The sequence below is a fragment of the Denticeps clupeoides genome, chromosome 12, assembly GCF_900700375.1.
Source record: "Denticeps clupeoides chromosome 12, fDenClu1.1, whole genome shotgun sequence".
In the NCBI taxonomy this organism is placed as follows: Eukaryota; Metazoa; Chordata; class Actinopteri; order Clupeiformes; family Denticipitidae; genus Denticeps; species Denticeps clupeoides.
In genome coordinates, this window is record NC_041718.1 from 4,584,427 (window position 1) to 4,610,760 (window position 26,334).

Below are 26,334 nucleotides of genomic sequence, written 5' to 3' on the forward strand. Positions count from 1 at the left end.
TACTGCTATATGTGCAGAAAATGATATCAGTCTTTAAAATCAACTACACAGAGAACCCTGCCTCCAGATTAGCATGGCTCCAGATTAGCAATCAAGAAGGTTTCCATAGCAACCGCTCAAGGAAGGGATGCGGTAAAAGGTATTCAAATTAATGAAGCTCTTCTGTTGACTCTGCGTTTCAAAGGGCTTCAGAGATATCTAACTGTGGAGGGGTGGAAATTAAATGGATTGAATCTTTAAACAAACATGACAGTGTGTTCCACAACAACAGATTCGTCTTTTCGGCTCTCTAAGGCAAAGCGCTGAACTTCTGAATCAAATTAAACGGGGCAGAGCTCAGGGTTCAGAATTTTTATCTGCACCATTTAATGCTTAGGCTCTTACAAGACTTGTTTTTATTTCCATTACAAATTAAGGTTAATTACCAAATACAGGGTTCTTTTTTACAATTTTTTTACTAAAGAATTTCCAGGACTTTTCAAGTACTCTAAGGCAAATTTTCATGGCCATATGTTCTCTGCAATGTCTGTGCAAATGTGAAAATAAAAATCACAAAACGTCAAATTTACCAAAATATTGTTATGTTAAAAATAATATTAAATGTGTTTCTTCCTCCAAATTCGTGCAAATTTCTGAGTCCGAGTAAAATAGAGCCATCAGATTCCAGCAAAGATAATCATCTGTAATTGACATAATTTTTAAAAGGAAACATGTAGCTGAGCATATGGTATATGGTATATGGAAGCAAACCACGTGACGTGGTTCACTATGTAGCAGAGCAAAGATACTATAGACCTGCGCTAATTTTAAATGTTATAGTTGTAAACATAGAAAAAAAATGATCATGCAGTCCTATAGGAACTATGTACTTTGTTATACATTCATGCGTCAGATTTCAATTACTTTACCATGACTTTATATTTCTCCAAACTAAAAGTCTCCAAAACTTTTCAAGACCTGGAAAATTCTCTTTTCAGATCCCATGACTTTTTCAGGTTTTAATTACTTTAAGAACCCTGTAAATACTAAATTTCTATATATTCATTATACCATGTCATCATTTAAGTACACAATGTTACTCAATTACATGTATTAATGTAATACAACAGAAGGCTTGTATAACTGTGCAAGGAATATAGTTGTCCTTTATGCAGAATAGTATCAGCTAATCCCCTCCTACCTGATGACAGAACTGTGTGACAATAAGTTTGACGTGACCTCTGAACCCCAGTGCTTGTATGGATCTCTGGGACTTTTTGGCCAACCCGGGATGAAAAATTACAGAAAAGAGCATTGCCTCTTTAATGGCATGGTGGAAAATGCTGCTCAATACGCTGCACCTTCAGCCACCTCATTCATTTTTAATACAGTGTAATAAGTCACCGCAGATCAACTAGCCAGCACTTTTCAGCTCCACAAGAGAAAATGAAAAGAAGCCTATACATCCTGTACACCTAATGAAGACGTAGCATTAATATGAAGTTAATTCAATAATTTAATTATATGTGCATTAGAACGTACAAATATTGTGCCTTATATACAAATAATTTGTATGAAGTGCACACATATTAAGAAGAGGATTATTGCTGTAATAGGGATGGGTAGATCATTGTGTAAATAAAATAAAAACAGTGTCTCATCCATCAGGAAGGGGAGGGTGAGAAAACTTAGCTCCAATAAACTCTTCATGTCCCTGCTCCAGCCATTAAAGAACACAGCTGACTTCAACCATGTTGGAGCGAGGAATTCTCCCAGAATAGCGCACAGCAAGAAATAAGGGCCTCCGTGAGGGAATAATTACCTTTCACAAGGAGACTTCCAGCGCTGCTGGCTGTGCCAAACTGGTTTCCAGCGATGCACGTGTAGATCCCAGCATCGGATTTGGTGGCGTTTGTTAGTCTGAGGCTTCCGTTGTCCAGAATTGAGATTCTGCAAGATGGCACCAAAAAACAGGTTAACAGGTTCTGGTGCAAAAAAACCCCGTCTTTCTATTTCTATGGCATCCTTTCCACATCCATGTCAAATTTCAACACCAACACACCTTCTTCAACATGATTAGTTGCTGATTAGAACATCAGATTGTCCCAGTATCACCAAGTAAAGGACTTAACCCTGTTTTTAATCCTACATTTACATTACAATTACACCCTTATCCAGAGCGACTTATAATCAGTAGTTACAGGGACAGTCCCCCTGGAGCAACTCAGGGTTAAGTGTCTTGCTCAGGGACACAATGGTAGTAAGTGGGGTTTGAACCTGGGACTTCTGGTTCACAGGCGAGTGTGTTACCCACTAGGCTAGTACCACCCTGTGGTCATCCTGTTTTGACTGTTAAACCCTTCCTAATGGAATGTGTTATTATTAGATTATTAATTCGTTTCTATAAAATGCTTAAATTATTGCATTGAAGCATTGTCGACCAATTTCAGATGACACAAGTCTATCACTTCAGTGGAAAAAAACATAGTTGTGTTCGCTTGAAAATTTTGGAGCTGTCTACGCAAAAGTAAAAAAAATAAAAATATGCACTGCATATTTTGCCAGTTTTTTTCCTTCATTGTTTCACAACAAATTGGTTCTGCTATAAAGGCAGAAGGGTGTACCCCGGAATCAGCAAAAAACTACACTGTTAATTTCCTAAAAGAATGATTATATTATGGACAACAGGCGCATCAGGATTATGGCCTTTTCGGAACACAAAAGGTCAAACTGTCCTTAAAAACAAGTGACATTCTCCCACATAAGGAAAAGCAAAGTGGGAACGGTGACCTTGATGGGAAGGGAAGAGCGTAGGAGGATCAGAGAACGAGTGACTCATTAACATGTGGTGGATCCTAATTACGCAAAATGATCTGCTGAATCTGCAGACTGCAAATATGTGAAGGCTTGTGGGTATAAGAAAAAAATGGTTATATAGAGTGATGTAAAATGCTCTAATTAATTGTCAGATATTAGATTTTACAAATGTGTTTATTATACCCTATTACACTGATATACTGTGGTTAATGTGCTAAGGACCAGAAATTGGTCAAATAAATGCTCTGCGACTGTAGGTGTGCTGCATTTCTATTGTATTTCTGCAAGTAATGATCCAGGCTGCTAAAAGCCGGGACTGTATACGGATTAATGGGAATTACTGGAACCCAATAGTTATTGATGCCAGAAGTCAAAGCGGTGCCTTGAAGTCCATTGAAAGAAAGAAAAAGGTCTGAAATTACTGTGGCCAGACCACACTGAACAATATACACTCTCCTCTCAGCACCCACACTGTTCAAACCCAGACGAGGAGTCCAGATCCTTCCCTCGCTTCCTCAACGAACACACTCATACGCCGTAAGGGGTCTACACAAGCGACTTCGTTGTTCAAAAACACATCCACGATCAATTAAGGGGGTGATGTTTTTTTTCTTCTTCTGCGCCCACCTCTCGAGAGTAGGAACAAATGGGCCAGTGCATTGTTTTATCTAGATCAGGAAATGACCTGGATTCACAGAACTATTCTGGCCCAAAGCTGCCAGCCCTGCCTGTAATGAGACGCGCGCTCAAATTTGTACGCTTTTCTTCTGTTCCATCTGCAGTCGCCGGTCCCTTCATCTTCAGGGACATGCCGCCGATCACGTGACCTGGAAGGTGTCTTTTAATAACGTCCTCTGAGGGCCACAAGAGGTCCGCCAATCCCCAAACCTGGCGTCAGCTGCCACGGCAACTGCGACTGTGCTTCTTTTGAAACGCGCTTTCATTAGTAATACAATAACAGCTCGACAAAAGGTGCACGCTGTCAATCAAGGAGGATATTACTAATCATGCTCATTCAGGTCTGGAAAAAATCCTGCCCTCCTCCCAGCCACGCTGACAAAGCCCATGTCTGGCAGATGTGTTCATCCGTCCAGCGGCAGCAGATTCCTCTCTTCTCCCTACTCCCACTCGCTTCCTGGCCCAGGGATGAGATGTGCAGTCGAGGTGGGGAACGGGCGCTGGAACCCATCAATAATTCACAGGTGAAATGGGCAGCGAGAGGAAGTCGGTCCTCACATCTCCAGGTCCCAGGTGTTAATGAGAGCGGTCCAGAAAAACACAAACAGCAGCGTTCTAAACAGCCGAACCCGCCACGGAACGCTCTTCTTATTACATATTTACTTCTTTTAGAAACATAAATAGGCCAAAGCCTGATGGAGCCGTTGCTGCGGGAGTGGAGTCGGACCTCCACCCTCCATCCATCCTTCCCTGAATTCCTTAAGGCCAAGCCGGCTCGGAACATATTTAACTTGAGAAACTCAATGAATTTTAGATGCGCTGCCCCATTATTAATTCTGCACCGACTCAAATGTGTTCACCGCTGCTTTTTCTTTCCCGTTTTTTATTTTCACCGAAAGAACCGCTGAGAGCCGAGAGGAGGAGGCTTCAGACAACACAATGGCGCACTTTCAGCACTCTACAGCACTTTTTACAGCGACATTTACATGAAACTCCCTCCGAATTCACTTTACGTGTGTATGGGTGTGCGAGAGAACAGACACGTACGGGATTTCAAAAGGTTCCCAAAGTTTCTGCTTCCTCGCCGAAGCCTCTCAGAAAGTTGCCTCTTAAGTACAGTTCAATAAAATGTAATAAAAACACCCCTACTGACTATACATCTTAAAATAAACAGCAAAACTAATAGCCTGTCAGCGCCTCGGGGCATCCGCGTCGATGCCGGCGCTCTCCTGCCTGCAGATCATGTCTGCGGGATTACTGTGGTAATGAACATCGGCTCCGCCCGCCAGCCTTCTCCACCTCGCAGCTGACTGGAGGGCTGGCCTGGAACCCGCAGCGCGCTCTTCGTTAGCATGATAAATAAAGCGGCGTGGCGGAAATGAGAACGGCGATTCCTATCAGCGGGGCCACTCATCCATGCCGCTTTGGGGGGGGAGAAAAGGCCATCCTGAGCTTCTGGTGGCTCCACGAAATAATTAACCCGGGCCGCGGCCTGTTAAGACGCAGAGCCACCCCCCCCCCCCCAACCCGCCGCACCCTTTTCTTCCCTGCCTATTTGGGCCGGCTCCGCTGTGTTGCCGAATCTCCAGATAGCGAGAAACATAAAGATAAGACGACCCTCCGACCATCACTGACCTACCTCCAGGTGCTGTTTCTACCCCGCGATAGCATCAAAACACTTCCCCCGAACACACAGCCGAGGAAAGGCTCCTTCGCCAGGGTCTTCAGGGAGCGAGGCTAGGTCACTCTATCCTCTGAAACGGGGGCCCGGACGCCGGACCTAACGCGGAGTGCTGATCTGAGCCGCGCGCCGCTTTTAAAACCCTGAAGTGGATGTGTGGGAACAGGCTGGCATGGCAAGATAAATTGCGCGTCCGATTCTCCAACGGCTCCCGGCCGAGTCGTGTGTTTTGGGGGAAGATGACCTTGTCGGGCAGGTAAATCACGCCGTGGGCTGCACAGCTGATCCGAAAGAGAGAGAGAGAGAGAGAGAGAGAGAGAGAGAGAGAGAGAGAGAGAGAGAGAGGACGGGAGAGCAAAATCTGTTTTTAAGTGTTGCAACTGTCCAGACATCTATTGTACATGACAGATGTGAAATGAACTGCTCAGCCTGTTAGTTGTCAACCTCAAGGTTAACAGGCAATTACAGCTCAAAAAATAAATAAATAAAAAATAAAATATTACATGCAAAGAGTTGCACTTTGTTCAGTCAAAAGAACAAACCCAACTCCCTGATGGTGGTTCAGAAAAAGGACAGCCACACATTTGGCTCTGACATCTGGGCAATACTCAGGTAATTGATATTGATTTTTGCACTACATGTTCCTGACTCACGTCTAAACACGGAACATTCATTACTCCCCGTCGGCTGATCTGCAGGGTTAATACTTTTGCATTATTCACGGTCAGCTGACCCAACGAGCTTCGCCTTCATTCTTCAGTTGCAAGTCTTTTAACAGGCCGCCGTTCTGTGCCGTTCTTGTAGGTTTGGTTGTGTTGCGATTGGTTGTCAAGAGCTTAATCCTTAATCCGGTTCTTGGACAGTTCCGACTGAAATCGATACGGTGGTGTCACAGTTCAAAACGTTTTCAACGTGCCACATATAAGGAGTGTCCAACCAAAGATTAAAAATGAAATGTCACTGTTCTGAGTGGTTATATTTAGGTTCCCCATCCATTCTTCTGAAGTCTCTCCTCAAATCAATAAATCCCGAGAACGGTACAGAAGTTTTAATCACAGTCTTTTACAATTGGAAATGGTTTCATAAATTATATTGTCTCTCTATATAGTTTTATACTGCAATATATAATAAATGAGCATTAGAAAGAGAGAAATAACTCACTGATATCATAACTTTGTAGAAGGGCGACTGAGTAAAGTGCAAGATTTACATCTAATGTGCACCTGACAGCCCTTTCCCTGGAGCCATTATTCAGAGAAGGAAAATATAACTAAAATTGGTATTCATAAAAAGAAGCCTTTTGAATGTGTTAGCATTCCAGCTGTCATTCAGTAGCACAAGCAGGATGGGTGTCGTTGCTAGTGTGAATGTGACACACCATGGATATGATATTGGTAAAAGCATATCTAAAATATCAGTGCGGTGGACAGAACGGCCCACCCAAATGGTTCAATATATAAACATTCTGTAGGATCTGAATGAAGAGGAGATACAACTGCATAATATAAGAATAAAAAGGTCAGGACTAACAAAAAATATAAAGAAATGTACACATTGCTCCAAAATGTGTAGATGTCACTGTCTTACTGGCAGGTTCAATATGTGCATTTGTTCATTAAACTTGACAGGCTACATGCAGGACTGGGCAGTGGTCATTTAGGGAGGGACTTAGTGAATGGGCAATAAAAAAAAATCTTTAAAGTAGGGCTGATGGGTAATGTTCCATCATGATTTAGCACCATAGAGATTGGCAAGGAACTACAGTGTAATGGTATTTATATTTTCATCTGGTCTTGTCTGATTTCCACTGGGGAAGAAAAATGTAAACTCGTCACTAAAACTCCTTTACGGTCTGTCTCCATAGTCATGTAGCGATTGTTTCTGGCTAGGATGAATCTTTCATTTATTTTTAATGCATTAAATATGCATGAATCAGTGATTAACATCTCCTCACTGAAGAGTGGACTATATAATGAACAAGTTAGGGCGGTGGTGGCGGCGGCCCTGTTATCAGAAGGTTACTGGTTCAAATCCTGAACTTTCAAGGTGCCACACTACACACACTACTCCACGGGCGCCTGTCATGGCTGCCCACTCTCACTAAGGGTGATGGTTAAAAGCAGAGGACATATTTCGCTGTGTCACTGTGTGCTGTGCTGCAGTGTTTTATAATGACAATCACTTCACAAAAAAAGTTTATCTAGCCCCACTAGAATTGCACAACTGTTGTCCAGAATACATATATTTATTTTTGACTGTTTTCTGCAGCGTGTGGTTCTGTGGTATAACAATCCAAAACAATTAAAAGCTTTATTGAACCCTTAATCGGAACTTGTTTTAGGCAAAGCTTTAGGCATGCATTGAAAATGTGCAAGAGATATTAATAATAAGCACAACATGTTTTACACACTGAGCTGAAACCAACACAGCATGTGAGGGCATGAAATAATAATAGCAAATAACAGCATTTGTAGACGATTGTAGAATTATTAATTGATGCCACTGTTTATGACATGTTCACACAGCAGCGGGAAGGCTCCTGTACACTTCCTCAAGCCTGTTTAAGCAGTTTATTTAATTTAAAGACTTAAGTAATCAATATCAGATTATGAGAAATCAAGGGAAACGTCACCCCTCTAAAAGTGAAGGCTATTTATTTTGAAGTGCGTTACCTCAAATGAATAATTTGAAGGTGTCAGTCAAAGCACATGATTGAACTTAATAACCAGAGAGTGGCTCTCTAGCCACAGGCAGTCCCGATGCTCACAGAATCACAGATAATTCTAGTGATAAAGAGTGACTGACAGCGAGCAATAGCGCTCCTGCCGTTGTAAGAGCAGAGCGTTTTGTGAGTACTCATGTATATGCCTGTGTGTTAATTCGTATCAAATTGGAGGGGAAAAAATCGCAAGCTATAACTGAAATGACATTTTCCTCCGAATGATTTCAGGTTTGGTCTCAGTCTCCATGGCAATATAGATGAGAGCAAGGAGAAATATAATATGAAACCAAAGAAATAAAGTCAAAAATCACTTACGTTCAAGTTTTAAAGATCATTACAGACGTACTTTAAACTATGTTTGAAACATGTTACCACATTTTATAATTTATATATCCATGCCAAGATCTGTTTTTGTAATATATAACCTGTTAATAAACTACATCACCTAACATATATTGATATAAAATGCTAAATACATCATACTAGATATATTGCGATCAAAATTGTACCTTTCCCAATATGAACTCTAATAGCTTGATCCAGTTGTACAGTATAGAGGACACTAACGCACAGTTAAGTCTAGACATGGGTAAGGTGAGACCACATGCAATTTACATTTATCAGACGCCCTTATCCAGAGTGACTTACCATCAGTAGATACAATCAGTAAGAATGCTCTTATTCAAACCCTTATGTTTATAGAATTAAGTTCCAAACATAGCTTAAGATTTATGATTATTAATATCTAGTCTTTCCTTGTCTCCATTAAATGGACAGACTGAAGAGCAGTAGTGTTAGTAGAACTAAATTTAAAAGGCTGTTAAATAGCCACAATTGCAACAAAAGATGGGAATAATCAGCCCTGTGGCTGGTAAATTGCAAAAATTTGCTATTTATCCAGTCGAATAAATGATGGCACATTCCATAGCAACGCTGCAATTGTTGGTAGCTCAATCAGGTATCTCAATCAGGTCTGCTCACTGCACTAGTGTTAATTCCCTGCTGTAGTGGCTGGTATGATTGTATTTGTAATTAGATTGGAGAGGGGAGCTGTTTATCAGCCCCAGACACAAAAGGCTTATGGTTGTACCCAGACAGCTCGGTAATTTTGCCTATTTTTTTCATTTTTATTCCCTCCAGCTGATACGCATCTCCCTCCCCGCACACAGGGGTTACCCTTACAGGAATAAAGAGCGCATGTGTTCCAATGATTTTTTTCCCTCTGTCTGAGGATCCAAGATGGATTACCTGTGCTGTGCTTGCGTATTCTCGCTTTGAAAAATGATATCGGCCCACGGTGGTGTAGATAAAAATAATCCGGAGTGTTGTGCATCTGAAAAAGTGAGGTTGTACAGAGGGCTCTGACCTAATCTTGCCCAGCACCTTAACATCACCCCCGTTTTGGCTTCAGATTTAAAAGACGCAAAATGAATGACCACGGCTGAACATATTGCTTCAGAAACATGACTGAAGCAAAATGTTGCTTGGTCATGAAACAGCAACAGAAGCAAAACAGGAGCACAATAAAAATGCAACAGACAGGCGTGAGTCTAAATCATCCAGAGTGAGGAATTAGTATGCATGAGAGCTGACAATCATCAGATTCCTCCCATTTATACTCTGTGTTCTAAGGATACACCAATAAAAAGGTTATTCTAATTCAGATAAAACCCCACTGGTTCTTTCTTGCGTTTATCTATTTATCTATGTAAATAGATGCCTGAACCTACACTACATAATAATAATAGTAATATGGCTGTACTTGCCGCCCAGTGCCCTTTGAGGACAGAACTAAGAGTGCAATCGTCCCACATTTACATTATTGTTAAAGTGGATTCCAACCTGGGGGATTTTCTAGTGGAGTGATTCGTCATGGCACACTCTCAGCTCACTGTGTACACTCCTGCAAGCGACGCATTATCAATTAAAGGTCTGCAGCCGCCATTGACTAAATGAGACAGAAGTGATCCTCGTCTAACCGGATTGACTTCTGTGGTGTCAGATAATCGTCTGTTGCCTCAGCAACCAACCACAGGAAGGAAAAAAAAACCACCAGGCTCTCACCTGGGAAGGCCGGTCTTCCTTGATGTGCCATTCCCAAGACTAGTCGTGCCAAATGCTCTGAGGAGAGCGGAAGGCTAAAACGATGCTAAACGCCATCAGCTGGCTGCGTGCCGACGCCCCCGAAAGGTAAACTAATGAGTTAAGTTTCTTTGGCCGCGAGACTTCTCACTTCAAATAGAAGTTAAAAAAGGGAATAAATAAAAATCTGCTCAGGCGACGCTGCTCCATATGCACGCCAGCCATCTAAACCGTTTTACAAGCAGATGTTCAATTAGAATCAAATGAGGAAATGTGAGATTTGCCGGTGAGCAAACGTAAAGTGACATTTGAACATGATAAACAATATTTTTAATAAGCCAAACAGCCTGTTGCCTCACAGCTACGGCTACCGACCCGGCTCATAGTGGGCCTCACCTCCAATACCACTTTCATTTCATCAAGCACCTGTTTCCACATGTGATTTAATAACACAGTGTTATTAATAATGAAAAATCAGTCCTCCTCCAGGAGGAGGAAAACTTGAAATCAGATTAAGTATGTTTGGTTTACACCAAAAAGAGTTTTTTTTTTAGCTCTTCCAATTACATTTAATGGAGAAATTTCTAGATTTGGTCCCCTGTTGCTCCCATCCCAGTGACCTTAAAACAGAAGGTCACGAAGGATGAAGTATAGATGTTTTTTTTTTTTGGATGGGCTCTCTTCAGATGGAAGAGGTAGCTCCACTCACAGCCTGTCAAGACAGCTGTGCTTTGAAAAATGCACATCAGTGTGGCAGCCATCACTTTGGATCCTTGAGAGATACGGCAGAAAGTGCTCTGGCTCGGCAGGTACACAAGAGGTCATTCAGCAGCCACCGCAGCAGCTCTGCCGGCTGACGTTGCCATGTGTCAGCTTCTATTGGGCAAAACAGCCGGCCCTGAAACAAGCTGACACTGAGGTGTCACGCATATACTTTACCCTACTTTCCTGGCTCGGTACAGTATTTACATACAACAAAAAAAGGGGCTTCATCTAAATATTTGTTTAAGGGTGTGGACACTTATTCTATGTGATTTGTATTTTTCTATACAGTATCCATTGTTTGTTTTCCATTTTATAGGTCACATTAAAAATTAAACAAAAAAATGGAAATAATTTGTGGTCTCATTTTTTACATCACCAAAACCTGTCTTTTTCTTTACGAACTAATAATGTTGTGCAGCTAATTAAATGATCTTGATTCTAATACAAAAACATCCACTTCATGCTTTATGTAATAATGCTATACATTTTATGTGCCTGAATTGGCAAAATACAAGCATACAAGCCCTTGATGACAAAAAATTGCTATTTAAAAAAAATCTTTGTGACGGCCCATAACAAGGTTTTGCGAGAAAAGAGTATCAAATCAAAACAAGTCAAAGCAAGCAGACAAAATTTCACAAAATGTCCTCACTACTAAATATTCCACAGCAATTGGGAAAAAAGCCACTCAGCCACTAATTGGTAGGCCATGCAAAATCACATAGCTGGGGCAGAAAATACCTTGGCATGCACCGTGCAGCAGCTGCCAACTTTCTGCACAGTCAATAGCTGCAGACCCCCAAACTTTGTGTGACCTTCAGATTAGCTGAAGAACTGTGCATAGTGAGCTTCATGGATTGGGTTTCAATGGCTGATCATCCAAGCCTTACATCACCCAGCGATAGAAAGAGTCAGATGTGGTGGTGTAAAGCACGCCACCACTGGACAGTGCAGCAGTGGGGTCAAGTTCTCAGATTCCAGGGGAATACATTATAGGAATACATTAAGAGATTCATGAAAAGTGATGTAAGCCAGTCAAATACCTTTTATCTGTTTATTACACATTTATATTGTTTATATATTGAAATGGTGGAGGAGGGGAGCAGTTGTCTCTCTCTCTCTTTCTCTTTTTTGATGGCCACACCCTGCTTCTGTGCCCCAGCAGGACCGGCTCCACCACCCTCTCAGCTGCATTCTTCCAGCTGATGTCATCGAAACCTAGCCCCTGCGAGGGTGTCTGTGGGAGATAAGAAATGCGCACACACACACACACACACACGCACACACACACACGCCCCCCACCAGCACACACAGGCAATGCTGGATGGATCGCCTTGCTGTGAGCTCTCTGCACAGCCACAGTGGAGCAGTCACGCAATTAAAGCAATTAATCTTCAACAAGGAGGGGATCGCAACCCCCCAACCACCATCACACAGCCTCCACCTGGAAAATATGTACGATCCAAGAAATGTGCACTCCACAGCCTGCATAAGAGAGTGTGTTATACTGCATAAACAAATACACACACACACACACACACACACACACACACACACACACACAAAGAGAGACACCCACACACACAGCTTACATTTTAGTTTGACAACATCCAATATGGGATCCTAGCAGAGTCCTAAGAACACCAAGACTGCTCATAGTCTTCAGCATAGTGACAAAACATTTCAATAACAGTTAGAATGCTGTCCATATCATGGAGCGCATTAAACACACTTGAAATATTTTTACACTGCGATTCTGTTGTAAATCTGATGTAGTGCTGTTCTAATTTATTTAGCTCTGTAATAACTGTGCCTCTGCCAACCGTCCACTAATTCAGTTTCAGTCTCTCCAAGATTTTGCAATGTCCTGGTTGCAGAAATTAACATAAAGTCAAACAGCACCCATGTATCCTGTGATTTCAGAAATCACTGTCTACTGTCTAGCATAGTTGTGATGCTTAACTGTCCAAAAGAAAAATAAAGGAAGTAAAAAATGACGTTGTGTTGGGATGGAACCAGACATGAAACACATGCAGGTGTCACGGCACAAAGAAGAAGAGACTTACAAGTGAGAGAAATATCTTGTGTATGGCGTCACTCATGATTGCTCCCCTCCACATGGCGGACATCCATCAGCGACCTTGCCGCTTGATCTCTGACCACCAAAATCTAATCAGCTCAAGTGAACATATGCATCTATCTATCTATCTATCTATCTATCTATCTATCTATCTATCTATCTATCTATCTATCTATCTATCTATCTATCTATCTATCTATCTATCTATCTATCTATCTATCTATCTATCTATCTATCTGATGGTTCATATCAGTAAAATCTTTCATTAGCATTTATATGCTGCATGTATGTAAGAAGAGAGGGGTGAAAAAGAGAGAGAGAGAATGAGCAAAAGAGAGAGAGCGAGAGAGTCAGCATATTCTCCATATCAGGAATGTATTCAGCTCAAGGGGTGAAAAAAAAAAGGTGCTTGGCAGAGCTCCAGCTATTGACAATGCAATCTAACACCCTGACAGCGTCTCATCCAGCACAATACAACCTGGGACAGATGTGCACAAACCTATGATCGACGCATTTTTCTTTTTAATTACCCGCGAGTCAAAGGCACGCCAGAAGGTATGCACTGAATACCATTTACCACGTTAAAAGGGCGATCAACTTCAAAATGCTGATGGAGCGATAGCGACCCAGCCTCTGCTCGACTTCTGCGTTGGTGAGATAAATTCTTTTTCAGTGACAGCGCGAGGGACCCCACCGTATTTAATTCACCACCTTCTCCTCTTCCCGCCACTTCTTTTTTTAATATTTAAAACTTTCCCGTTCACATCTGGGGATCCTGACGAACCATTTGCAGTTTGGAAATGTCTCCGGGCCCTCCCACCATGCAGCGGAGGCGGCGGAAGCGTCCTCTAAACAGCGGCAAGTGACACTGTAATCTCTTCCTGTTATATTTTAATAGATCAGAGTGCAAGTAGGAGACAACCTGGTGCAAACGTTAATATCCACAGTGGCAGCCACACCCAGGTAATTCTGAAATGAATAAATATCTCGATATCAGAGTAAAATCATTAATCTGTACTGCAACATTATTTACATTGTCTAATGTGAACCCCCATTTATTTGACCAGTTGATGCAAGAAGGCTTTAATTTGATTGAAAATTCAACACTTTTTGGCTGAACAAAGGCGGGGTTGGATAATTAGGAGGGGACTATTCTGCCTCTAAAAGCTCAGTTTTACCAAGAGCAAACGGGCTTATTTTGAGAACATGAGGATGCGTCGCATGTTTTATGTCACACTGTAAATCACTGTGCTCACCTACGTGCAGCATAAATAAGTGCTGACTCGACTCGGCCTCATTAGGAGATCCTGGACACGCGGTTCATCCAGCAATTTCGAGAGGACAGTGAGGCTGTCACTCACTCACGGTGACACCTTTCCAGCCACAGCCATCAAAAATAAACTCCATGCCTACGCTGAAGTATGTACATGTTTATGCCATGCAATTTTTGTGCATTATCACCATGCACTTGAAAGTAAAATGATCTACTGGAGCTAGAAACTCATTGATCACACTGAAATGAATTGAAAATGGTAAACCTCCCTACATGATATGTTTCTGATTCCGATTATGGCTGAGAGCTCATAAAGATTGGAAATGCAAAACCTTATGATTATTCCCTATGATCAATCAAAAACATGTTCAAAGTAAAGACATGTCCCACTCATGAAAAATATCTTTATTTACGCAGTCGGGCTGAAGTAATTTCCCTTTCACATTAAATTCGAAATAAAACAGACCTTTTTCACAATGTTAAAATGATTGCACTAGTATATGAATCACTAACCCTGGAATTAAGCCTTCAACTGACAGCATCAGGTCCTATTCTAGTAAAGTTATAGTAGAGTACGTCACTATTCATCTACGTTTCCACCACATGAAAAGAATAATTCAGATCCTCCCTGAAAAAAAAAAAAAAAAAAAAGCTGTGCTAGAGACTCCTGCTCAGCCGCTGGCAGCATTAGGAGGCTGCACTTCCAGGACGCTTGAAGGTCACCGCCAGCGCAACCACTATGCAAATTTCCAGCCACTTTGTTTAACAAGCAGCGACACCGTCTTTGTGTTTATGCAAAAGGCCGCCCGGCTGCCCTGGCTGCGGCGAGCGAGTGAACACGCCGTACTCCTGCTGTGTCCTGTGGCTGACCTGTGCTCAGGTCAGTTCTCTCAGACAGAACCCCGCTGGGCTAGAACTCACAAAGATCCCTTAACACTTAGCAAGAGGCTTTACTACTATTTTTCTTTAACCTTAACAGACTGCAGCATATGTCTGCAGAAAGCAGGCTGGCATTCAATGCCGCGTCCCCGTCGGGGTTGGCTTGGCACCACTGCCACCCCCTCAGTGTCCTGGCAGAGGGGCCGAGCCACCCTTCAGTGGCTTGGAAATGTGATTCCGCCTCCCTGCAGTGCTGTAAGTGGCAGCACCAGCAGCCCACAAAGCCTGGCCTTTTCACTGCGTCCATCCCATAAACACGGGCATGGCGCCGTTGCCGCCCGCGCACGCACGCACGATTGATGACCCTGCCAGAAGGCTGCAATGGCTGGAATGGCAGGGCCACCACCCCATGGCAGGTGTAAAGTGCTTCATTATCACCCCGACTTGGCACAGGAGGGGATCATTTGGGCGCCTCCCGAAAAAAAGTCGCATCGTAGATCTTACATGCCGTTCTGTTTACTCCAGGATCGCCGAAAATCTTTCATACAAAAAAGCAAACATTATGAAATGATCCCCGTTCGTACAGGTCTGGAGGCAGAAATATGGCAGGTGTCAGCAGAACTAAGAGCTGATGCTGCCCCAATTTTTCATTACAATACAATATTCAAATTCAAATTTCAAATTCAAATTCAAATCAATAAGTATAGCCCCAGTTTATGATAAAATTAAAGGAATGTGAACATACATTTAATTTGATTTTCATGTTCTAAATTCTATGGGCCATATTCACCTGGTGCTCTGAACAATTTAGTGCCGAGCACTTTGTCTTACATAAGCTTGACCATAACTTGATTCTGAGCCATCTTTAACCAAAAGTTTACAAATTAATGTTAGTAGTATCAATATTTGATATCAATTAACTTACAGGTATTTAATTACTTACTTATTTCAGGACTGTGTGTCTGGACTGCGCCTATCACCTTTGACCCTGCAGCACACGCTGAGAAAAAAAATGATCTGACGTGGGCCAGAGGTACCTGTGGGTTTCGCGCAGCGCCTCGTTCCCCTTTCTCCAGGAGATCTTGCCTCGAGGGGACATCTTGGGCCTGCATTCGATTAGCACGTCCCCGCCCTCCCGCACCATGGTGTGGGTCTTCAGCAGGTTCTGGGAGAAGTCTGGTGCAACAGCTGCAGCAGAGAAGCAAGACTGAGCATCAGAGAGGCTCCAGGCTGAACACTTTCATGGTCATGTGTTTGATCGTTATGAGTCTTTTTAAGAAAAAAAAAAAAGGGACATATCTAACCAACAAAACACTAAACAAACTGGCAACTTTATTTTATTTTTAAGAACGACAATGCTTGCATACTAAAAATGCCACTGTTCTGGCACTAATTTTTGTAGCAATAGTTTAATAATACGTTGACATGTCAGTAGTCATATCACTCTCAGGCAGACATTTACATTAGGCTGCTAATGTGTGCTAATTCCACCAGTTGTCCTTACATTTATGACAGCCTGGAATAACACCATTTTCATCTCGATCCCTTAATTAACCTAATTTGCATATTCTCAAGTAAACCATCTCCATCGCTTCACGATAAGCATTTAAAATGGTTTTATTAATTTATTTATTTATATTTCTCTTGCTTATGAGAAATGTAAGATTAACTGCATTCTATTAAAGACAAATTAAAAAAATTTGGCACAGTCTACTAGTATTGTGTACACTGCATTTAAAAAAATCTCCCATTCTATATCTGTAAAGAACTAGTTCACAATTTATAAATCTTTTCCCTGCATCAGTGTGAGGCCCATTGTGAATGTCAGTCATAGTGTCAAGGTAGAATCAAGCTCCCTAATAAAAAAAAGATAGATACAATGTATGAAGAAAATAAAAAAATGAAAAAGGTCACGTACTTTCATTTTTCCCCTCTGCTTAAATGAGCTTTTATTATGATAATTATTCCATGCACCTCGATCTTCCTTTCTGTCTTCTAAAAGGCACTTCAATTGGCAGCTCCTCATGTATGTGAGGAGCTGCCAATTACTTTCCTTTCTTGCCTCCGCATCCAAATGAACCTGACCGTCAATTGGAAGCTCCTTCCAATCGACGACATAAACAATGATCAAAACACACCGGAGGAGGAGAGGATCCTCTTACCCACAACCCTCAGCTCCGCGTTGCTGTACACTTGTCCGTGTTTGTTCCCGGCCACGCACTGGTACATGCCCACATCTGCCATGGTGAGCTGGGTGATGGACAGGGCACCGTTGACGACCTGTATCCGCTCCTGAGTAAGAAGACAGCAGACCTGGCTTTTACCACGATGGCTGATTAACATAAAAGCATTTGACACGCGAGGCACCCAGCCTGAGTGACGGGGCTCATAAATATGCCATTCATTATAGGACAAGGTGGGGTGTTGGGACGGTTGGGGTAGCAAAAGAAAATGGCTTTAATAAATCAGTGTTTACGAGTCCTGAATGAAAACAAGGGGGGCATTTATTCATATTTCCCAGCTCTAAACATCTACATTTCGAGCAGAAGAACATGTCCATGGGCTTGTAAGCTAGCCTTTACGGCCACTGTTGACATTTTAAAGATGCAAGCAACGCCGGAGAGTAGCAATGGTGCCTTGGAATATGTGTGACACTTGCTGGAGGCCATCTTTCTGAGTTTCGGGAACACTCAGCGAATGAAGCCCATGCAAATTTATATTTGACGCGTTGTGGACGCATAAATAACTCGGCTCTCCCGGATGAAAGGGAAAAGTCTGGAAAAACATGAAAACCTTTCTGAACTTCCTTCGCCACGCACTTGTGTCATTTTCACAGAGGACTCTGGTCTGCCCTTGATCTCTCCTGTTCTGGCAGACTCAGTCCTAATGCCATTAGAGTCTATTTCCAGAGGGCTGGATCACTGGTTATGCTACCAGTCTGCTGGGATTAAGGTACAGTCACATGAAAAGGGGGCTAATCCTGTGTGTCATTCCTATCGAAAAAGAAAAAGATAGAATTTATAGAAATATAAAAATACATACACAAAACCGCAAAAGATTAGTATTTGCTTAGTGAGGTAATAAACATGAAAATATAAAGCAGTAAATTAAACATTTATAATACTGCATTAGATGACTTGGTTTTCAAGACTAATTAAACTCTCTGTATATTTAAAACTATATCATAAATTATGCCTAGGTCCCCACAAATATGTATTTGGGGATAAAAGGGATGGCAGAGGGATGGCAAGGTGACAGAACTGAGCAGCTCCTTCAGTGACAGGCTGCTAGAATGGGGGAAGGAGAGTTTCAGAAGGTCTGCTCGACCACACACATACAGACATCACTGGGGAAAGAAACTGGAAGTTATTCTTACATGCAGCACTTCTCTCTGTGCAATATTTTTCTGGTTTTCTCTGGGTACAACACTTGCAACTTGTACATGTTATACATACAGTGGGGCAAAAAAAAATTGAGGAGGAGACAGGCGGGATGAGGAGGAGAGCGGCCTATGGAAGTGAACAGACATTTGCAGAAATTACGTCCTCAACACCATTCACCAACAACAATGTTTGGCACAGACAGGAAGTTGTGTTAAATTAACCACATGATGGAACTAAAATACATTTCTGTTCTTTTTTTATATCCAATCTCCGAGCAACTGAAATGCTTTGTGCATTTTCAAGCCATGATGGTTGGTGGAGTTTCTTTTTGGGAAATTCTTAGTAACCTTTCCCGTTATGACGAAATAAGGGACAAATTCCGGCGAAGCAGAATTGCCAAAGCACTCTCTATACATATAACAATTTCTAGCCACTGCAGGACCATAGACAGTCTCAGGGAACTCGTATTAATGTTAAATAATCTCACAAAGTGAAATTTTCATGATAGGGAACCTTTAAAGAAGAATTAACTGGTCAGTGAGGGCCGGAATTCTTGCTTGTTGTAGGTGCTAAATACATATTTTCTGCTCCATATACAAATGAATTCTTTAAAAAATCATGCAATGCAAATTTCCCACTTGTGAGATTTATAAATTACAGACAAAACCAAGTGAAACATGCAATGCACTGGTGAAATAAAAATTATTCTATGCAACCGATTCCACTAACCAGATAGTAAAATTTCGTCTGAAGATCTGCTCAGTATAATGTTTTGTCATGAAGAATGGGTTTACTTTTATCGTAATAATTGTTTTGCCGCAAACTGTAGGTTGTTTACTACCGGCAATAAAAAAGAACTTTGAAACTTTTGCTTGCAGATACTGGCAGTGTGTTTGGAATATATCACCCTGGCAGCAGAGGCACATGGGGTGAGGACACCCATTGTCCGGAAGGCACATGGTGGCAAACATTGGCCCACACATGGGATTGCTTTGCTTTAGCGCTGTCATTAATTAAGCGTGGCATTTATCTTAAATCAGCAGTTTCTCATGTGCCAACCTGAGGGCACCATCTGTACTCCTTATGCCAAATGAAAATGATTGGGGATGTCAGTGCCAACACCAGTGGGTCAAGTCTACAGATAAAACCCATACATAAGCACAAAGCAACCAATGAGATGTAGAAGTTTAGCACACATTGGTCACATGCACTGGATTTTTAGAATTTAGAATCAGAATTTTTAAATGTGCCGGAATCAGAGCACCAATTACACAAAAGATAAAAAGGCAGACCAAACTGCATTGCTCTGGATAGGGTTGTGAAATGACAGGAAAATTTGATAAATGTTCATGCCTGTGCATACAGGAACATGTATCTGCTCTTTGTTCTTTGAGGAACATTCTCAAAATATTCAATGATAATTTCATACATCAAACAATAGTCTCAGATGTTTGATATGAGCCACAAAATGTGTAAATTGGCATATTTCTGCAATTCAAAACAAAATAAGTTATTGTGATTATTGTTATGATGGTTATTATAGTTATATAGTGGGAGAAGAGCATCATAAGTAACATTAATCAGGGTGTTCATCACCTGGTCGGCTTGAACGTGTCCTGGATGAAATGAACAGGTACAGAAATGTGCCACGCTTAAATGGGAGTGAATGTGCCGCCATTGATTAATTGCGATGAATAAGAACAAATGACATACGTCTGGTGCTCCGACTTTCACCACGCCACTGACCTTTATTGCATTGATTAAGCTGCACTCAGATATGGTGACATTTAAAGATGTAATACCTGCTGATTAATTTATTCACTCACAATGATTTGAAATGTGCAAAATGTTGATGTTGCTTTTGGCCACCAGTGTGTGTTTGTGTGTGTGTGTGTGTGTGTAGTCACATTTGCAAATGGCTGAATGTGCTGGCTTTTCATCTTAAAAAAATCAAACAACAGTGCCAGACTGCACACAATAAAAACAACTTGATCATCAAAAACAAAATTCATGCCTCAAATTTTACAGCTAAACAGATGGTTGACCACAGACCTAGTTCTATATATATATATATATGTTCACATTTGTAACACCCGGCCATAGACGTGACAGATTGTTAATTATGCGATACCCAGATCACTCTGCCCGCCGGCGGTTATACCACGCCTCGCTCGTTCCTTATACATATACCACGCCCGCAGATGGATCAATACCGCCCGCATAGTTTGCAAACATTTTGTTTAATGAAGGAAAAATTAACATAAGAGTTGGTTTATTTACGACACGCAAGCTGCGGCAAGCTGCTCTCTATCAATCTCGCCCCAAATAACCCGGCGCTGCTGAAAGTCACGGGCGCTGAGTTAATACACACAAGCCGTAATGAACGACTTCGCTAATGCGAGAGTGGAAGACTAAGCTGGCCTGGACCATTAGGTAAATAAATTAATAAACAAATAAATATGTAATAAATAAATATGACACTAAGCCATAGATTGTGGTGCGAAATTGAGAGAGAAAGAGAGAGAGAGAGAGTGGCAGACATGTTTATGAGCTCTCTCTCTCTTTTTTTTCACCCCGCTCTCTCCTCCCTGGAGGGACGGCTGGATTAATTGACGGGATCTAGGCAGAGATTTTACACAAGATTACCACGGGTCTTACATCATCAGCTTTTAAGAACAGGATGCAGATGCCTGCACGGGAGCTGTGAAAAAATAAAACCCAGCAAGACATCAAACTGAGTCCAAACGGAGCTTTAATCAAATTTTACTAATTGTGACTTTACCAACAGCTAAGGCTGTCAAATCTGGAGACGGAAAAAAAAAAAGCATGCGGCATGTAATCTCGTTAGGGCGCCTTTTTTTAGATTTTAAATTGAAGTCTCTACTACTCCTGTCCCCTGGGACACTTAGCGAGATGATGCAAGAGCCCGAGCCGCTCATGTGAGAGACACCGACCTCCTCCGGCTCCAGACTCTGCCCGTTCTTCATCCATCTGTACATGGGCTTGGGCTTCCCCGTGGCCTTGCACTCCCACACCAGTGACTCGTCGATGGCTTTCTGCACATCCTGGGGATTCTCGATCAATTGTGGAGGGGCTGTGATTTAAAAAAAGAGGAAGAGACATTTTACAACCCCCCAAAACAGTCATTATGACAGGTGGATTCTTTTTTTTTCGCAGGATAAGATAAGAAGGTGGGCATGCTGCAGATGTTTCCTTGTTGAGAGAGAAACAGAAACCATCCATAGTGGGACATTTTGGACACGTCCTTCAGAATTGGTAATCTATCTGCAGGTTTGGTTTGGTAGCATCCATGGTGCATCGACACGGTGCCAGTTCACACTGAACAAGAACTAGTTTAACGTTCAATTGATTAAAAAAAGATCACAGTCAATGTTCATAGGTTTTTAATGTTCAATGTTCCAAAAAGGTCCACACGGTAGCTCCGGCATCAGCGATTCTTGATTAAATATATAGCGAGCATTCTTTATTTCAATCTGATTCTACACTTTATTTCAATCTGATTACTTTATCATAAAACTGATTCAGATATTTAAGGTGACTGTCACAGTCTGAAACTGCTATCACCACAATTCGTACTGGCTGCCTGAAATCAGCTCACAAAACAAAATTCATTCCCATTCTCCCTTAAAAAAAAAAAAAAAATGTATCCATTTATTTATGTAAATTGTCATAGATATACTCCATGTTACATTAGGAAATAAGCCCCACATGTCACATATTTTATAAACTGAGCCCATAATGTAAGTTCATTGCCGGTATCATAAAACACCCTCACATCCCAACCCCTCTAAAGTAAAGAATGGTTCAATTATACATGAGCCGCATTGATTCCTGTCCTTTAAATTCAAACCCAGTCATTCATGATTTATTATTTATGAAAAACTGGGAACATCATTTACGTGCCCCTGATGAGATGAGGAAAAATTATACGTTTTCTTTTTCTTGTTTATTACACTGCACAAAGGTTAATGTTCATTTCCTGACCTGTGTCAGCAAGAGTTCTGCGCAACATAACGCCTCTTAATGCAGAACCGTGTTCAGCTGGAGAGCTGCACCAAGGCCTTGACTGTGTTTCTCTTAAGACTTGACGAATGATGAAGCCGACTGTCTTTATACACCAATGTGTCACAGTTAATATGTGTGTGTGTGTGGTGGAAGGGGGAGGGGTCTGATGGAGTGTGCGTGCGTGTGTGTTTTGAACTGCCAGAGGAGATGGAGCTGGAGAAGTACTCGGAGACTCCATTATCGGCAGTCATTTAGAATCACATCCTCGCTGGTGCGGTCTTACAGCCGCCCTGTAGGCTGTACCTCATCCGCTCCACCTCTCAAGACCCCCATTCAAGCATTTTTCTCTCTCTCTCTCTCTCTCTCTCTCTCTCTCTCTCTGCTTCTGTCAGGGCCGTTCAGTTCATCCCTCATCTGCCGCAGGTCTATTGACTCGGCGGTCCGGCGGCACACATGAAAGCAGGTACCCGGTACCCTGCTCTCCATACAGCCCCTTGCCCCCGTGACCATTAACAAATGAAGATGTTGGTGAGTGAAGCCATCACACGCCTACAATTTCATCATTACCAACGCTAATGTTTGCTTTTCATACAATAATGACAGAAATAAATAAAAAGAATCTGAATTACGAGCAAGGAAACATTAAAAGTGCAGGGACTTGTGACGATGCAAATCTGATCTCCACCCCCCCAGTACTCCCACTCGGCCCACCAATGTCTCTCAGGCTCAGTTCCGGGCGGGGCCTGAAAAGGAGAAGATTACAGATTTTATCACCTGTCCTGCGGAAATGGCGTCGGAAAAAGGCTTGGACCGCCGTTAATCCCGCTCCATATTTACAACCGCGAGGAGAGGGTAATAAGGGGGTGCGCGGGCGGGGAGGGGGCAGCTTCAAGGAGTCGCTGTAAATAACAGCAAATTGTTTAATGTGCGGAATGAGCTATGCTCTGCGCTGATGACAGAGGCTGACTTATGGTCGATGCCTAGCCTGTCTCGGAAAACCAATCGAACCGAGTGGCCGCGGCTCGCAGACGGGGGCCGAGAGATGAGGCCGTAAATACAAAAATGTCGTCAGCAGAGCATATATATGGTGGTGGTGGGTGAGGAGGGGAGGGGGGAGTGATTAAAAAAAGTGGACAGATTAGTTACAGGTCCGCACATGCGCCCAGCTGCAGTGCGAAGAGCGTCTCCTGCGTAAAACTGGACCATTACGGCGCGGCGCAAGGCATGTGTCCGCGCCGCTGGTCCAAAATATTGTTGTCCTGTCGTCCCCCTCTGCAGCACCCGTGGCCCACATAGCTACGGCTATAAACAAAGAGACAACGAGGCTGCGGAGACGCCGAGTGCGCCCTGCGCAGACTATTCTTGTATATGGGCCACTGAGCGGAGTGTGGAGAAGGACTCCGTAAGTGAGAATAAATCTCAGTGGTCTGTTGCCCACAGGTCCTTACTTAATAGGAAGCTGTCTTGTATGAACAATGCTGCAGCACGGCTACCAGTGTAGCGGGAAAGGTCACGACCCTTCATTTGAAAGTCTATATTAAATATGCTTCTCACCGGAATGGCTAGGAGCCACATGTGCAGCAGGGGAGAGGGAAGACTCTTCATTTTTATATATTAGCTTGGTTTTTTTTTTCACAGAAGAGAGGATTTGCCCTGGGAATATTAAATCTTCGGTCAACAACAAAGAGCAGAAGATTCAACATCAGCTTGGATATTGGAACGTGTGACTAATTTAAAGAAGGCATTTTGGTGTTTTGGTGAGGTGTTCATGGACTCTCCAGACTCTGCTGGATCCTTTGGTGTTATGCTAACCGTACATCGTCGACATCTGGTCAAAGACGGTTCATATAGTGATTTATATTATACTTATTAAACAATCAGTGAGGCTTCTGTGATGTGAAATGGGGGCTTCAGACTCATTAAGAAAGAAACGGTTCATCATAGACTAACAGTCAAAAGATGTTCGAAGAATCAGAATCAGTCCAGTCGCCTGTCTTCACCTTCAGGACTGCTCTGCACACTGCCTCATCATAACCAGCTTCCTGAGATGATAATTAACACAAGAGAACGACTAACTTAAAGAAGACACGAGTGTGAAACATTTTGCTTTGTTTACATATTTGTACACATGTTATTTCATGGACTCGTTCTACAATGTAAAAAGGAAGAAAAGGAAAACAGTATATGTTTCCATATGATTACTTTAACTGTCTAGCAGTGGCCCTTCCCAAAATGGCCGTTACTTATTTGACTGTTTTTGGTGCCATCTGTCTGCCTTCTTTGTTTTCCACATGTTGATACTTGCGCTGCCTGTGTCCCATGTTTTGGCACTTTATGCAGCCCGGTTTGTCTGTTATGTCAGTATGTAACTGTCAGGACTGACTCCAGGTCAGGTTGCCAGCTGGGGTCAATCCAGACAACTGTTAAAAGTCTGTGACTCCGCCCTCTCTGCAGCGGCGACATTTTCGTGGACTCTGTGTGTGAACTTGACCTGTTCCTGTTAAAGTGTGTTCTGAGTTCTGGCAATCTCCACACGCCTGCAGGCTCGTTTATGTTCTCCCCTTTATTCCCCTGTTTTCAGCCATCGCGCTGGTTTTGGTTTCTGATAAAATCCTTGTGTCAGAATGTCCTGACTCTGCACTTCCCTCCCCTGTCAGCTCGCTGTCGTGACTAACTTTGTTTAAATGTTACATGTAGAACCAGGTTCGTGTAGAACCAGGTTCTGTTTCATTTCACTAAGTAACATCTAACATGTATGTAGCTGAAATGACAATAAAGTTCAATTTTATCTTGACCTTGAACGGCATTAAATCTGATGAGGTGAACAATAACTTGGTCCTATAACAGTTAAAGACAACCCAAAGAAACAAACGAAACAAGACTAGTATACTTAATCCAATAATTTGTGTAGAAAATCTGGAACATGTAGTTGAATAATGAATCCAGGATGTCCTCCAGGAACAGGATTAAGATCCAAGCACAATTTTATTATCAGTTCTTCCTTTAATCTGCATCTGGCTTATTGAAACTGTATTACCTCTGAAAATCATATCACTAAAAAGTGACCCTAATCGTGCTTCAGTACCCAGATCATCCAGATGTTGCGCCAGAGATTATTTCCACGACATATGTGCCTCGGGCATAAGCAAGCCGCATTTAACCGTCAGATGTCAATCGTCCGGCACCATCTGCCTCAAATACCATGCAGAGAAGCAAGGTCGATTCCAAGTTCATTTTCTCAATCCAGGTCACCGCTTTAATCTGGATAAAACATTAGAGCGTAGAACGCAGAACCGACGGCTTTGTGCTCAGCTGCTTTCTGCTGTTTTTTTTTCTATTTGCCTTTTTCATTGGTCGTCATGTGAAGGCTTCCGGGCTGAGTGAATCTGACGCAGGATGCTCTTCTCTGGTCAAATATTCATGTGTTTACCTACCGTAGAACTGGAGTTTGCCTTTGACAGTGTTCCTCCCCTTGGAGTTCTCAGCGACGCACTCGTACATCCCAGCGTCCTCCTGCTGGAAGTAGGGGATCTCTAGCACGCCGATCGTCTTCCGCACATCCACCTTCCTGGCAAATGGGACACCGTCCGTGCGTCTCCAGGTTATGGAGGGGACAGGGCTGAGTAGAAAAATCAGTGCGGGTTAAAAGAGGCTTGAGAGATATCATCACAAAGAATTTAAAATCCGTCATCTATCTTAAATATTTAATTACACATTGCATTACATTGTACTATTTGGAACAATACAAAACAATGTTAAACAAAAGAAATTATATTAATTAACTAGTAATGCACCAATGACACTTTTTCTAGATTTTTTTTAGATTTGGTTTGGTATTAAACTTACTTTCCCAGAGCAAAACATTCCAGTTTTACAGTTGAACCTTTAGCAGCTGGAACAGCTTCTGGAAACTGAACTTCAATCTTTGGCTCGTATTCCCCCATTATACCTACAGTAAGGAACACAAAC

General features: G+C 42.3%; 1 protein-coding gene across 3 annotated transcripts in view; it reads right to left on the reverse strand.

Moving 5' to 3' along the window:
* cntn4 (contactin 4) overlaps positions 1–26,334 on the reverse strand; it is a 133,292-nt gene that overhangs the window by 19,756 nt on the left and 87,202 nt on the right. For all 3 annotated transcript variants that reach the window (XM_028999141.1, XM_028999139.1, XM_028999140.1), the window contains exons 7-12: positions 26,212–26,314; positions 25,800–25,984; positions 21,294–21,433; positions 17,119–17,248; positions 15,994–16,144; positions 1,802–1,929 (exon numbers count right to left, since the gene is read on the reverse strand). In XM_028999141.1, the coding sequence (XP_028854974.1) occupies positions 1,802–1,929; positions 15,994–16,144; positions 17,119–17,248; positions 21,294–21,433; positions 25,800–25,984; positions 26,212–26,314 (837 nt within the window). The remainder of the gene's footprint in view (positions 1–1,801; positions 1,930–15,993; positions 16,145–17,118; positions 17,249–21,293; positions 21,434–25,799; positions 25,985–26,211; positions 26,315–26,334) is intronic.